This window comes from Mustela putorius, unplaced genomic scaffold, assembly GCF_011764305.1.
Source record: "Mustela putorius furo isolate JIRA1106 unplaced genomic scaffold, ASM1176430v1.1 tig00003834_pilon_pilon_pilon, whole genome shotgun sequence".
Lineage (NCBI taxonomy): Eukaryota > Metazoa > Chordata > Mammalia > Carnivora > Mustelidae > Mustela > Mustela putorius.
The window spans coordinates 76,232,590-76,248,795 of NW_025421987.1; the positions used below are offsets into that span (position 1 = coordinate 76,232,590).

General features: G+C 35.3%; 1 protein-coding gene across 5 annotated transcripts in view; it reads left to right on the forward strand.

Moving 5' to 3' along the window:
• Window positions 1-15,564, forward strand: part of NLGN1 (neuroligin 1) — an 827,691-nt gene extending 812,127 nt beyond the window's left edge. For all 5 annotated transcript variants that reach the window (XM_013058327.2, XM_045088638.1, XM_013058328.2 and 2 more), the window contains 3 exons: window positions 7,674-7,886; window positions 11,311-12,100; window positions 12,936-15,564. In XM_013058327.2, coding sequence (XP_012913781.1) covers window positions 7,674-7,886; window positions 11,311-12,100; window positions 12,936-13,758 — 1,826 coding nt within the window. In that variant the 3' untranslated portion in view covers window positions 13,759-15,564. The remainder of the gene's footprint in view (window positions 1-7,673; window positions 7,887-11,310; window positions 12,101-12,935) is intronic.
• Window positions 15,565-16,206: the final 642 nt, after the last annotated feature.

Here is a 16,206-nt window from a genome sequence, read left to right on the forward strand (position 1 = left end):
GGGCCCTACCCAGTATAGCCCTATTTTCTCTCTTTAAGGCTGCTACTACCCAAAAGCATTTTCCAAACATATCAACTGCTGAGAGGGTCTTAAATTCCTACCTCATTGCTGTCATCAAAGAAAGACATAGGCCTCTTTCATTCGGAAAGTTTAATTGTTATTCTCCGTGTTGTAACAGAATTGTAACGTGTTAATGCCTGCCTTCGCTCAGAAAACAAGTCCAGAATGGCGATTTGGAAGCAGGTGGAGTTCAGAGAAAATAGAGAAAAGGAGCACATCATAAATACAAATGATAAATTACAAAATACATGTACACACATTAAAACAGGAGCACGTAAGAGAGACCGAAATATGCATTAGACAGATATTTGCGATATTTTTATAGTCCTTACTGCTCCTGAAGCTATGTAGTTCTGAACTGTGTAGTGGCTGAAGATTTTCTTATGCATAGCCATTGTGGCTCCATGAATGTCATGCTTTGAAGCAAATTAGTCTTCTAAATCATTAGACACATTCCTGCATAGTCAGAACAATTACAAATTAACAATATGATTTCTTTCCTCTCAGTAGCTCTATCCTCTCAGTAGCTCAGTAGGTCTCCTTTTTCATTTCTCTGTGAGAGCAGTTATTCAAAAAGTGCAGGAATTTTATCAGTTTTGATACCAGGTCTGTTGTCCAGATTCAAATAGGCAGGAAGTACACAATTGCCGAATTCAGGGAACATTGCATAAGCATTTCTTGGCATGTAGACCAAGGGCTGCGTACATTAACAGCCTCAGGTTGGGAGGAAGAATAAATGGTGTGGGTTCTGGGACTGGGTGTTATTTTTTCCCACATATCTTGGGCCATTCTTGAAATTGGAATAGTCTACACAATTCAGAGCTAAGCAAACCAGGGCCTTTTTCCTCCGTTACTATTTGTGGGAGATGGAATCACAAATGTCAGCATTGGCTATGATATAGAAGGATCAGTCTCACCTGTTGACCTTGGAGATGGCAAAAATATGGGACATTTGGGGATTGAAAAATAGAGAGGCATCTACAGGTGTCTTCTTTCCAGGCATCTGTTAGCAGTCACCTTTACCTTCCTGGTGTCCAGCTGTCAGCAATCAGGAGACTTGGCCAGTAATTCAGTTTACTTTTCCCAAAAATGAGCCATTAAAAAGCAAATTATCTCACAATAAATAAATAGAGAGATAGATGATAGATTATCAATAGATAAATATGTGAAAATATAAAATTTTGGAAATACTGCCAAGTTATATAATATTAAGATATCAACCATTTCGGTGCAAGTTTTTTTTCCCAGACGATACATACAAAAAGGAAATTATTTTGACTTTATCCTTTGTTGTTTCTAAGAATTAGACAATAGCTCTCAAGAGAACATATTAGCAAGGAAGTTAGCTTGAGGTGATTAGTAATTAAATGATATTATGTGTGTTCCTTTTCCCTACACAGACTCCAGATTGTCTAATTTGAGAAATTTTAAAGCATTGTATTTTAAACAATCTTGACTCAAAGGGAAATTAAGGGAAACTGTCCAATATGTGTTAACATAGGGGTGTTATTTTGATATAACAGTGTCCAACATTATAGCACAATATCTTTCAAAAGTGATTCTGGTGACAGAATAGAAGGTAGGCTTGTTTGCTGGAAGTTTGGAGGTTGAGCGACTAATTAGAAGGATTTCATGAATCTAAGAAGAAAAAAGGAAGACCTACAATAAGTCAGTGGAAAGCAGGAAATAGAAACAGAGCTAAGATTCGGCAGCTAAGAAGATAGGGTGAGTTAGCACATGGGATTTTTAATTGGATTTTTAGTTGGAAGGATTTGAGACATTGATCCCATGTTGGCTTTTTTTGTTTGTTTATTGTATGTTTGAGATGCAAAATCTTTAATGAGTTATTTTTCTGATCTATAGTCCCCGGTCCCTAGAAGAATATCTCACTATCATTCAAAGTCTCAGGTCAGCAAGGCTGGCTTTTTGATGCTCACTATATGGGTTCTGTTTTGAAGTTCTTATCAGTTTGACTCAAAGACCAGCCACATCCATCTTTATCCAGGCAATGGCATTGATAAACACAGATTTCTTTTCTACTTCTTTATAGCATGAACACGTGTTAATGCCTGCCTTCATTAAAAATATATATAAATATATATATATGTATATATACACATATATATAATATACATAGCTATATATATTTTTTATTTTATATATATATACACATATATATGAACACTTTCAGATATTAAATACTATAAGCATAGACATACAAATTTTCCCTCCTCCACCTAAAAAGGAAGCAGACCTACAGTGTAGAGTCACTGACATCTTCAATTTCTGATATTCTAGATGTCATCTCGAATGTAAACAGTCTGCATTTTTCCTAGCCTCAGTTTCCCCCTTTAATATGTTTCAATCTTTTTTTCGACCAAGAAGCACCTTGCTTTCCTTTTGTTTTACATTCTAAATATGTTGCCTCCGTGGTTACTCTGTAAGAGACCTGAATATAAATTGGGTCAGCCCATTGGCTGCTGGGTTGCTGCTGGACAAGTTAACTTAGCTTCTTATATTCCTTCAGGTCTGCCCATCTGAATTTGGTGGACATCAGCAGTCCACCCAGTACCAGGTTACAGTGATTATCTGTTTTTATTTATTTTGCCCTTGCCCATTTATTGTATGCTTGATCTGATTTTTCCATTCCAAGGGCTTGTGGACCCATGTTCAGTTGCTTGGTTTCTCACTAACACCTGAAAGTAATCCTACTCGCCAGATGAGGTAAACATCACATTGATGCCAAACCTGCTCAGTAAATTTAATCAGATCAGTAGAACTCGTAGTCCATGTAGGAAAAACAATGTTTGGAGATGTTTTGGGTTTTTTTTTTTTTAATATTTTATTTATTTATTTGACAGAGAGAGATCACAAGTAGGCAGAGAGGCAGGCAGAGAGAGGAAGGGAAGCAGGCTCCCTTCTGAGCAGAGAGCCTGATGCGGGACTCGATCCCAGGACCCTGAGATCATGACCTGAGCCAAAGGCAGAGGCTTAACCCACTGAGCCACCCAGGTGCCCTGGAGATGTTTTTTAATGGACAAATTTTTAGGTGGGAAGAATGATATTAAATAAATTCTATTTGAACACACAGTCAGGTGAGAATTGTAGTGTATACATGAGCCACTTGAAATAATTCTTGGCATACTTGTAATTATGAATTTTGAAAGTTTACTTTGAATTCCAGAGTAATATTTTTTCAAGGTTTTATACTAGTGAGTCAAGTAAATTAGACAGTTGGATATTATTTTCTGGAAAATTCTGTTGCTATCTCCCCCCAAAAGAGAAGATCATGTAATCATTATTATTCTGTCTTACAAAAATAATGTGTCATTGTGTCAGGACATCAATTAGTCATACATTCTAGGAGCTTACAACTGAAGGCCAGAAGAGGCTGATAAATGCGTGACCATAGGGAATGACTTAAGTGGTATTAAGGGAAAAATCGTCTCCAAACTAATCATGACGGTAAGCAACACTTTAGGATCTTTGTAAAATTCGGTTCTGCCATGCCTGGACTGCAGTTGGACAACCCAATGTAAAGTTCCAGCTAGAGTGGTCTGAAATAATTCTACTGTTAAGGACACAGCTGCTACATCAAGTTTAAAGAGAACTTTAAATGACACTTCACTGGGGAGCAAGGTATAGCGAATGCTGCCAATGCATATCCCTCGGGTAATTAGCAAACTATGTCTTTTGAGGCAGTGATTTACTCAACATTCATTTTTCACCCTTGGCTGAACCACAAAGTTTTGTTTGAATAAAACATCAGAAATCAAGGAATTCATACAAGCATGTAATATTACTTTCTCGGGTCTTAAAAGGTAGATTTGATTGGTTGGCTGACCTTAATAAAGACAACAAATAGGGCGCCTGGGTGGCTCAGTGGGTTAAGCCGCTGCCTTCGGCTCAGGTCATGATCTCAGGGGCCTGGGATAGAGTCCCGCATCGGGCTTTCTGCTCAGCAGGGAGCCTGCTTCCCTCTCTCTCTCTCTGCCTGCCTCTCTGTCTACTGTGATCTCTGTCTGTCAAATAAACAAATAAAATCTTTAAAAAAAAGTAATAAAGACAGCAAATACCTATGATTTTTTCTAATCAAAAACCCATAGTGGCTCTCTGTACTCATGTGAATGATCACTTGCTTTTAGTTGGAACACACATAGATAGGTAATAGCTAGAGGGATAGATAGATGATACAGGTAGATAAGCTACAGCATACACATGAAATAAAAATCAATAGTGAAGGAAATTCAGGAGTGAAAGGTAAAAATGAAGTTTGACAGAGTAGCTTGGACACTCCAAGTCTACTTAGGACACAATCTTTTACTTGATGATTTACTCTATTTTTCATGCTATGACTTAACAGTGCAACTTTGAATTGAATTAATTTTGTTCAAAATTTTTTATTCTTGAAGATGCTACAAGATTTCTTTAAATTATATAAAAAGTGGACATTGCCTTTCAGGCAATTGACATGCTTTTACAAGTTTGTTATATAAACACAAAATTATTTGACCAACCTACCAGAGTGTTTTAAATGATGCCACTAAAACTGAAATTATAGAGGGGATTTTTTTTTTTAGTTAATGTAGAGATAATCGTCTTATGACCATGGTTCTCCACATGCTACATATTGAATTATGATTATTTTATTGGTAAGTCAATTTTGTATGTATATAGAGATTCATTTAATATTACTGGAATTATTCAATATTATTTCAAGAGGAATTAAATACAAATCCTGGAGTTTACACTGAGTAGCATTAGCTATATTCAGAAATCAAATTTCATCTGAATGTATTTGCGATATAGAAATCTAGATAATAAACTGGAGTGTGCTCTCATTCTCACATTTACTCTCTCTCTTCCTCTCTCTCTCTCTCTCACACACACACACACACACACACACTTATACCTCCTTTATCCTTCGAGAGTCCTTTCTGTCTAACATATGGTAATCCTCCCATAATGTTGTTTTCAAGGTTCATGTTATCAATCTATGTTTATAGATCAAAACAATTATAATGGATCCCTTCAGGAATTTAAACCGATGGTACCGTCTTATACCAAAATTCACTTAACAACAAATAAAGTTAAAAGAGTTCTTTGCTATGTTTTTGTTTTGTATTTTAATAGGCTCTCGTTTATATGAATATTGAGTGAAAGTGCTTCTTTTTTTCTCTGAAAGAGAATGGGCCCATGAACAGGGAGAGGGGAAGGGTCAGAAGAGGAGGAGGAGAGAGAATCTCAAGGAGACTCCCCGTTCCGTGAGAAGCCTGACAAGGGGCTTGCTCTCAGGACCCTGAGCTCATGACCTGAGCCAAAATAAAAAATCAGCTGCTTAACTGACAAAGCCAACCTAGTTGCTCCTGAAAGTGCTTCTTTGTAAGAAGATACCACAAAGATTTCCTTAAATTGTTATGTAGATTAATAAAGAAAAATAAAAGCAATGAGTATGACCAGGAAGATTTATTTATTTGGATACTCTGTGCTAAAAGTTAACCTCCGTCTCAAGGATGATTTATTTCTGGTATCATACACACACACACACACACACACACACACACACACACACACTGGACTAGAGATTCTGGTTTTGTGTTTATAGAATTTTTGGTCTTATAGAAAAGAATGACTAATCATCATCTTTTTTTCTTTTTGCAAAATTATTCATGATTCGTCTTCATCTATTGCTTCCTACAATGACCTTAAAGAGTTTCTTTTTTTTTTTTTTAAGATTTTATTCATTATTTGAGAGAGAGAGAATGAGACAGAGAGAACATGAGAGCAGGGAGGGTCAGAGGGAGAAACAGACTCCTTGCTGAGCAGGGAACCCAATGTAGGATTCGATCTCAGGACTCCAGGATCATGACCTGAGCCAAAAGCAGTCGCTTACCCAACTGAGCCACCCAGGTGCCCTCTAAAGAATTTTTTGCCCCTATATTCACTTTGGGTATAGATTGTTTTATTCAGCTGATAGGTACTATTATATAATATAAATGACTTCTTGGTTTAGTTATATAACTAAAGTTATAAACTATATATATAAGCTAAATATATATATATAAACTATATATATAAACTAAGTTATATAAATATAACTGACTTCTTGGTTTAGTTATAAAATAACTATATTCAATAAATAAAAGTATATTTCAAATTGAACAGAATAATTTTTACTTTTTTTTATATTGAGTTTCTATAATGGGCCTGCAATAAGAGAATATCTCTAATTCAAAAAAAAAAAAATTAGTTCTGGGGCGCCTGGGTGGCTCAGTGGGTTAAATAAAGCCTCTGCCTTCAGCTTGGGTCGTGGTCCCAGGGTCCTGGGATCAAGCCCCGCATCGGGCTCTCTGCTCAGCAGGGAGCCTGCTTCCTCCCCCTCTCTGCCTGCCTCTCTGCCTACTTGTGATCTCTGTCTGTCAAATAAATAAATAAAGTCTTTAAAAAAAAATTAGTTCTATAAACTTGGTGGATTGGAAATTACATCCCTGAATATAATCACTTCATATGTAGTATATCTCTAAATATTTTCCACACAATATGTGAATAGTCAATAAAATGGAATCTTTTATGAATTACTTTATACTTTTGCATTTATACCAAATGTGGAAATATATTAGAGAGGAGATATTTGTTTTATAAGTTATAATGAACATTATAAAAGCTATTAAGTCAGTTAAATGAATGAATATATTTAAAGTATTATTAAAGTAATATCTTCCACTCCTCTTCTAAAACAACTTCTGTGTATAAGAAATTCACTCAGTTCTTATAGGATTTTATTTTTTCTCCTTTTTTCTCTTTGCCACTCTGTCAGATCAGATCCTTGTAACGCTTCCTCTACTTTCTTGCTTTTTCTTATGCAGCATATATGCCTCCTGATTTTCAGATTTACTATAAAACACAGCTTTAAACATTCTAGATATATGAGTCTAAATCTTTCAAAAATCTCTAATTAAAAAAAATCTTTAATTATTCTATGTTGTTTTCTAATTAAGCCAGTATGCTTTGTTTAGCATTTAAGGTATTCCAAAATGTGGCCCCAAATTATTTCAAACACAGTGACTCTTTCTTAAGCATGGGCCATCTTTGATAAAAATGCACATATACATCTACATACAAAGAGTTGCATATAATTTTATGCACAAATGTTAGAAAAATACCCCTGCTCTTCACGCTCACACCCTGCCACTTTGCAACACATTCCTTAAATTCCAACTGTGTTAGACCATGAGTGACTGGTGGACTGACACAGTGTTTTATGCAAAAACACATTCTCATATGCCCCATGGTACTATCCCAAATGTCTCTAAGTAATTTGGCTGGTAAAATGTCTCCCCTGAGGTTTTTCAGAATGTTTTTATTCTCTTTATCTGCCTCCTGTTACCGGGGTAACCTGGGGAAGGTAAATGTCATTTTTCAGACTTCAGTGTCTACTCTTCTTCCTAAAGTATATTCTTTTGTTCTGGTGGGAAATAAGTTTTTAACTAAGGAACTTGGACTCTACTCACCTTGATAAACACAGGCTTCAACTGCATTTAAATTGAATGTCTATTTGATTCATGTCAACTCAAAAAGGTGTTCTAAGGTGTCTTTTCATTTTGATCTTCCAGGTTTCTTGAGCACAGGGGATCAGGCTGCAAAAGGAAACTATGGACTCCTTGATCTCATACAGGCTTTAAGATGGACTAGTGAGAACATTGGATTCTTTGGTGGTGACCCCTTAAGAATCACTGTTTTTGGATCTGGCGCTGGGGGTTCATGTGTCAATCTCCTGACTTTATCCCATTATTCTGAAGGTAACCGTTGGAGCAATTCAACCAAAGGTATTATGCAGGTTGCAAATTTTGACAATTTTGGTGTCTGCATGCCACCACCATCAGTAGTATGTGATGCTCTGTATATATCTCTCTGTTCAAACTGAGTGTTAGGTTGAGCTCAATAACTGTTTAAAATTTTGTTTCTTCAGCTTTTCTATGCATGTTTCAATTTTTGTCAAACTCTTTTGTCTCCCGTGGAGCTTGGTAAGGATGCCCTTTCAAGCACACTTCAGAACAGTTAGCATTACAGTTACTTTTCTTTCCTCTCAAAGGGTAATTTTGGGGAAAATCAAAGATGTTCACAGTTGTCATCTCTGTTTATTCAGTAATCAAAAATCAAAGACAGGTTCTTTTTAAATGCAAAGATTGTTTATAATCTGTTTTCAAGACAATAGATGTAAAACCCTTTACTGGTAAGAAGAGAAGGAAGCAGTGATAAGCTGGTTTGTCTGGAAACAAGATTTTCACTTGTTATCTAAGTACAGAATGGATGTTTGATTATTTTGCATGCATGATCCAAAATTGTCAAAGCATCAAGGTCACTAGTAGAGCTTTTCCTTAAAAGGAAAATTAGGTTTGAATCTGTGCTTTTTCTGTTTTCAACTTCAAAATGTTTATTCCACCTCCCACCCACCCAAAGCTTGGCTTTAAAGCAGCATGGAGGACTAAGCTGCATAAACCCATGAAATATTTTTTTTTTTCTCCATTTTCTGGCCTTGACACCCTTTTTCCAAAGTGCCTGTCCAAGGCTCATCACGTTGGTTTTTTTATGGATTCCCATTTTACCATGAGTTTAAGTCACTCATTCTAATCCCATTATTAACTTGAAATATCCACCAGAACAGAAGTGTTATGTTGGAAAAAATCTGTAAAAGCAAATACTTTCTCTCCATTAGACATAACAGATAGGAAGATGAAGAATACACATTAACATAGACCATTTTGTGTTTTCTGCTTTTTTATTGTCATTTTATATATATGAGGGAAGTATATGCTGTCAAGTGTAATTCATGAAGCATCTTGATTTGTAAGACTGAGTTTTATGATGTGAGCATCAGACATAGAATATTTGTTTTCAGTATCAAAGATACACTGATGTGTTATTTCCGAAGAACAGCCTATCATTAAATGAGTATATATATTTGGAGAATCATATATTATCATAGACTTAATTTATAGATATAGTTTATATAACATCTCATTTATGTTAGTAGAGCTCTGATTTGAGATGACAAAATGAAACATATGAGAACATTTCCAATTGTATAGAGATCTTGGTCTGTAATTAAGTGGCTTATTTTGAAATAACAAAATTTGTTGTTTAGGTTCTTTTCATTGAAGAGATTAGATTGTTCTAGCTGAGGACTGTACTAATGCCAGTCTTTATATAGTTAACATTAGACAATCCGTTCAGACTTCTTAGAGTCATTTGATCTCAAATGTTATTTCTTCCTATTTAGTCTAAAAGTTTTTCTAGATAGAGAGCAAAAATGGGCACCAAAGCCGGTCAACTAATCTAAAACTAGCAACTGATAAAGAGATAAGCTAATTACTTCATTGGCTAGCACTGCTATTCATCAATTGATGATATAGTAAACAGTGGCCAGTGGCTATGCCAACATTTGAAAATATAAAATTCCATCACACTCTTCAAGGAAAACTGTCCTTGTGGGGCCAGAGAAGTGGACTTACATTTGGCTTAGTCTTAAACCTACCTCCACAAAAGGCTGCTTGACTTTTTTTTTCTACCAGAATATGCCCCGGAGACATCTTAAAATCATCAGGCTAATTCTGTCTCCGGTGCAGACATAGATTTAAAGTCTAAAAAACCCCAGAGCTACAGCAATGCTTAGGACTGTTTATACCAGGAGTCCACCATGGATTATATAAACATAATAAGCATTTTCACAAATGATAAAAATATATGATTTTTCCAATACTATCTAGATGGCACATTTCAGACTATATTTAATATGATGTAAATTTTTCCCAAAATTTTTGGGGTATATTTAGTTAATATTATTGAGCCCCTGAAATGGGAAATAATCACCAGGTTTACCTTAGTTGAAAAGTTTTGAATTAGTAAAATATTTCTCTGAGCAAATGTTAACAAACACATAGCCTATGTAATTTTTAGAAATTGTCTGTATTTATATCATTCACTCTAGCATACTTTGCTCTGGCAAACTAAAAATACGTTCATAAAGATGTCAGAAACCAAAACAAATTTAAATTGGTACTGTTTGACTTTTTGAATATTTTTAGAATTATCTAGGAGCATATTATAGACATTTTGAATAAACATGTATGTTTGGAGAAAAATCTAAAACTTTGCTTCTAGTTCAGACACTGCTTTAGTACTTTTGTGAAAAGAATTCTTATCTCATTAACACATATGAATAATTGAGCATGTGTTTAAATAACTGAACTACAAAGCTATATTTGGAAATTGATAATAAATATAATTTTTTAAAGAAAATAGGTAAATTATGTTTTTAAAACAAGAATTTTATTTGAAAATACCTTAATGGGTAGATAAAGTACATTTGTAAATTTGAATGGCATGCAGCTCTTATCAAACTGCATATGGGACCATGATTTATAATTCTTAAATGCAATTAAGTTAAAAGCAGTGAACCATGTATTTTTCATCTTTTATGATAAAATATAGCAGTGCACATTCAACAGTGGAAAAAGTTAAATCACCTCCCACTGAATCTTTCTGCTGATGGTTTTTTCTTTAACCTAGTGAAAACACTTCAAATGTTATATCTTCTTCCGAAAGATGAATATTCAGCATACTATGTCTGACATGAAGAGCTGGAAAGAGTATGTCTAAAGTGATATTCTGTTTTGTGTGCCTTCAGGGCCATCCCCAGGGTATTAGCAAATCCCCAGCCCCAGTAGTTGTGTAAGTTCCCAACAATCCTTTTTTTAAATAAATCTGAATAAAACAAACATACAGAGCCATTTTGAAGGAAGATGTGTATAGCCAAGTTGGAAGAAATGGTCTCAAAAAACAATATCAAGTCTAATGAGGAGTTAAGGGGGAGAGAGCCCATCTGGTTGACTTTTATAATAACATGAGTGTTTACATGTGGATTGAAAAAAATATTTGGGACTTCTTATCACTAATATTTACACATTCTCCCTCTCTCCTTGCTTACTGCCTCTCTGAGACACCAAACAATTTAGACCTCTTGATCCCTAAAGCAGTTGCCACTCAAAACACAGGACTTAGTCTACCTCTTGGACTCCTTATACCCTGGGGATGACTTTATGTACCTTCTCTTAAGCAAAAATGTCTCTATCTTCCTGTTTCTTGAGTTGTATATGGGTTTTTATATACACATCTAAAATATCAGATGTTACTGTTTTGCCACAACATTATTCTAAAGTCATCTCAAATTCTTTGTTGTTTTTCCCATAGGACTTTTCCAACGAGCCATAGCTCAAAGTGGAACAGCCCTTTCCAGCTGGGCTGTTAGTTTCCAACCTGCAAAATACGCTAGAATGTTGGCCACAAAAGTTGGTTGCAATGTTTCAGATACAGTAGAGTTAGTGGAATGCCTACAGAAGAAGCCTTACAAAGAACTTGTTGACCAAGATATTCAACCAGCACGATACCACATAGCCTTTGGACCTGTGATTGATGGTGATGTAATACCAGATGACCCTCAGATATTGATGGAGCAAGGAGAGTTTCTCAACTATGATATAATGTTAGGAGTTAACCAAGGGGAAGGGTTGAAATTTGTTGAAAATATAGTAGATAGTGATGATGGTATATCAGCTAGTGATTTTGACTTTGCTGTTTCTAATTTTGTTGATAATTTATATGGATATCCTGAAGGCAAAGATGTTTTAAGAGAAACCATTAAATTCATGTATACTGACTGGGCTGACCGTCATAACCCTGAAACCAGAAGGAAGACCTTATTGGCTTTGTTTACAGACCATCAGTGGGTGGCACCAGCTGTAGCTACAGCAGATCTTCACTCAAACTTTGGTTCACCTACATATTTCTATGCCTTTTACCATCATTGCCAAACAGATCAAGTTCCAGCTTGGGCTGATGCAGCTCATGGAGATGAGGTTCCCTACGTACTAGGAATCCCCATGATTGGACCTACAGAGTTATTTCCTTGCAATTTCTCCAAAAATGATGTGATGCTGAGTGCAGTTGTAATGACATACTGGACAAATTTTGCCAAAACTGGGTATGTACCTAAGGAATAAAATTTTCTATAATTTAATAAAAGTATCCTTGTAAGCATTTAAAAATAATACACATTTTGTGTCCAAGTGATTTCATTTAATAAATTTATGTCAATAAAGTATTAGGTTTCTTTATTCAAAATTCTATATAGTGCTATTTCAGAAAGCATTGCTTTATTAGTTCTTATTTTTTAGAAGTTTACTAAGAAAGCCTTGAAACCTGTTGCATTACTCAATAATTAAACTTATTTTGTGTTTTTTATTACACAAGACTTGTTATTATTATTTAGTAGTGATGAATATTTTATAGTGCTTTCCAATTTATAGTATTGTTTGCCCTCTGATCCTTCTACCTTTTTTGTTAGATGGACAGGTCGGGTATTGTTAATCAATTTTGCAAATAAGGGACTGAGGTAATAAGAGGCTAGCCTCAAATAGATATTCATATGTCTTGTATGTTGCACTATTAGGACTTAAAACCTCATAAGCCAATTCCAAAACTCAAGTCTTTTCCTCAATCCCATGTTGTCCTTGTTAGTTTACCTACGAGACAAATGCATATGTATATGAATTTTTATATCTTTGGGTAGATCGTAGCCCATCTTTAAATGGGCAAAAAGAATGAGAATGTGAGGCTTACTCTTATTACATTATCATCCACCTAAGCTGCCTGCAATAGGATCTGTGTTTCTAAGTTGACCCCGTTGTTATTAAAACACAGTCCAAGGCCTTGCTAACCTGCTAATGTACCTCTCCAATTCAATGTTAAACTACTACTCCTTTGGCTAAGAAAAAGAATAAAACAATTTGGTCTCACAGTGCTTTTTTCTTTCCTAGTGACCCAAATCAACCAGTCCCTCAAGACACGAAATTCATCCATACCAAACCCAACCGCTTCGAAGAAGTAGCATGGACCAGATATTCCCAGAAAGATCAACTTTATCTCCATATTGGATTAAAACCAAGAGTTAAAGAACATTACAGAGCCAATAAGGTGAACCTCTGGTTGGAGCTGGTACCTCATCTGCATAATCTCAATGACATTTCTCAGTATACCTCGACAACAACTAAAGTGCCATCAACCGACATCACTTTCAGACCTACGAGAAAGAATTCTGTACCTGTCACATCAGCATTTCCCACTGCCAAGCAGGACGATCCCAAACAACAACCAAGTCCATTTTCAGTGGATCAAAGGGACTACTCCACAGAGCTGAGCGTCACTATTGCGGTTGGAGCATCACTGCTGTTTCTGAACATCCTTGCCTTTGCAGCCCTGTACTACAAAAAGGATAAGAGGAGACATGATGTTCACAGGAGATGCAGCCCTCAGCGCACTACTACCAATGATCTGACCCACGCACAAGAAGAGGAGATCATGTCCCTCCAAATGAAGCACACTGATTTGGATCATGAATGTGAGTCCATCCATCCACATGAGGTGGTTCTTCGGACCGCCTGCCCCCCAGATTACACACTAGCTATGAGGAGGTCACCTGATGATGTTCCCTTAATGACACCCAACACCATTACAATGATTCCCAACACTATACCAGGGATTCAACCCTTACACACATTCAATACATTTACTGGAGGACAGAACAATACTCTGCCCCATCCCCATCCCCACCCCCATTCACATTCAACAACCAGGGTATAGCCAGATAAGAGAAACAAACTCTATTTTTTTGATGGATTGCAGTAAAAGATTACTGAAGATTCCTTGGCTTTCAACCTACAAGACTCTTACTATTTAAATAAGGAGGAATATTATGTGAATATACATATCAAGAACTTTGGGGGTTTTGAAAAAAAATAAATTGTACATATATACACAAATCAACTTTAAAAATGAATTTCAATTGCTTGAAGCAATTGTTCTGAATGATACTTTTTCATTCACATTCAAGAATTAATTTTTTGAAGATTTATGTTACATAATGGAATTAGGCATGTGGAACACCAAACAGGAAAGAACTATGTCTGAAATATAAATCATAAAAATAAAAAACAACCATGAATATGCACAAGGGACACACCAATGGAATGTCAGATAATTTTCACCAGTTTTTATTTGGAGGCGTTTTATTGTGTAGACCATATTTACATATTTGGATAAGTACACAAAGCACCAATGCTGTTAATGGCCTTAGCGGAGGCTCATGCTGAAATTTGCCAGTAAAACAAAGAAGTTTAAAGACTGGCAGGTACGACATTATCACATAAGTGCTGTCAGTATAAAGTTGTGGGGATAAAGGAAACTGGATATTTTTAGCACGATGTGCATGATAATTTATATGCTTGGTGGCTGTGCTGCTGATTAAGCCGTAATTAAAATTCTTCTCATCCCATTGGAGTCTTTAATAGAAGCTTCCTCTATCAATTGGCAGAACCTAAAGAAGATTTTAAGGGGCAAAAGTAATTAGAAGTAAATAATTCACAGTAGTTTTGATAATAGGAAGAATTAGTTATTAAAGGTATTTGAAGAAACTATAGGCATAGTGGTGAATACTCGCTGATACGAATCCCAGGAAAAAAGAAGTTCCTGTGTTTTTAATGTTCTTTTTATCCCAATCTAAATAATTTATAGAAATACAACCCTAATTGGACATGTGTTACAGGATCTATAATTTGCTGTGGTTTTTGTTATTCTGTATTTTGTTCCTTTTGGTAAGGTGAAGTGTGTCCAAAGAGTTACTTGCAACAGTCTTCTATGATATGAGGATGCCCCAAATTACCACTCTGATTACAGTTCTCAGTTAATTGATTTACTCATGTTGCATGACAAAATGTTTACTAATAAGAATTCAATATACAGTTATATCCCTCCTCATATCACTTATCTTTCTCACTGAGGCTCATTCACTGGAATTTACTCACCCAATCTCAGTAGAGTACTACATAGATGCAGAACCTAGAAGGAGAGTCAACACCTGGAGGATTTTAGTCTTACACGTATGTGTGATTTTAAATGAATACTCTAAGACCACAGGAAACTCTTCATCCCCCTGTTGTTTACCAGTAACAGTATATCACAGACCTTTCCAAATGTTTGTATATGTAATCAGATGTACATTTATATTAAAAAAAATTGAGATGGACTTAAAGAGCACATCCTGATAAATACTTTCTCTCTTACCTGTACTATATTTCTATTAGACTAAAGTTATGTGATTTTTTTTTACATTTTTTCAGATGACTAGCAATTTTGATAGTTTGTAAGATAATGCAAAGAACTTTCTCTGACAAACTAACTGCAGTAACAGAAACCTTTCTTTTCAGTTACTCTTTTTCAAGAATGAAAGCTTATTATACAAAAAAAAAAATTGTATACTACTTGATGGAAACAACTTTGTACATCTTGGCCATGTCACTGGTCATTGCGTGAAATAAAGATAATCTGGATAATGACTATTAGTCCAATGCTAAGAGACATGATCTTTGCTCATTAAAGAGCTAAAATGTTTATTGCTGTTTTGTCTTTTTTTTTTTAATAACAAAAGAAACATGACTGTCTCAGAGAGTCATTTTTCTAGACCAGTTGGGTTTTTGAAGACATATAGATAACTTCTATAGAAAACACATGTGTATTTAAAGGCAAGTCTCATCTAAGATGAAACCGATGAAACTTTAACATTGTGAATTTATAAGCCCGGGAACTCATGAAAAATATTAGCTTTGTATTTTTAAATACCTCTTATGTGAAAGTGTTGTAGAAATAAAATGTGCCAATTCTTCTCAGTTAGAAACACAGGTTCTGATTTTCATCGTCAAGGAAAAGACCTATTGGAAATAAATGTGCAATATTTCATGGATCGAAAATTGCTAGGTTCATAATATAAGAGTGATTAGACTATCTTAAAGTAATGGATAAAAAGTTACCCTCCTAAGAGAACTAAAAAATGCTGAGCAAGACATTAAGCTGACACTAAGAGAGAAAATCTTCTGTATCAAGAAATTTCTTTGCTTGTAATTCTCATTCCCAATTATTAACTATCAACTAAATGTAGATAGTATTCTATAACTTCAAGTAAAAATCTCTGTTGAGGCAAAAAGTCTTCAAAACCCAGAGCGGTCTACATGCAGCTTTTGCTTAATATGGCTATGC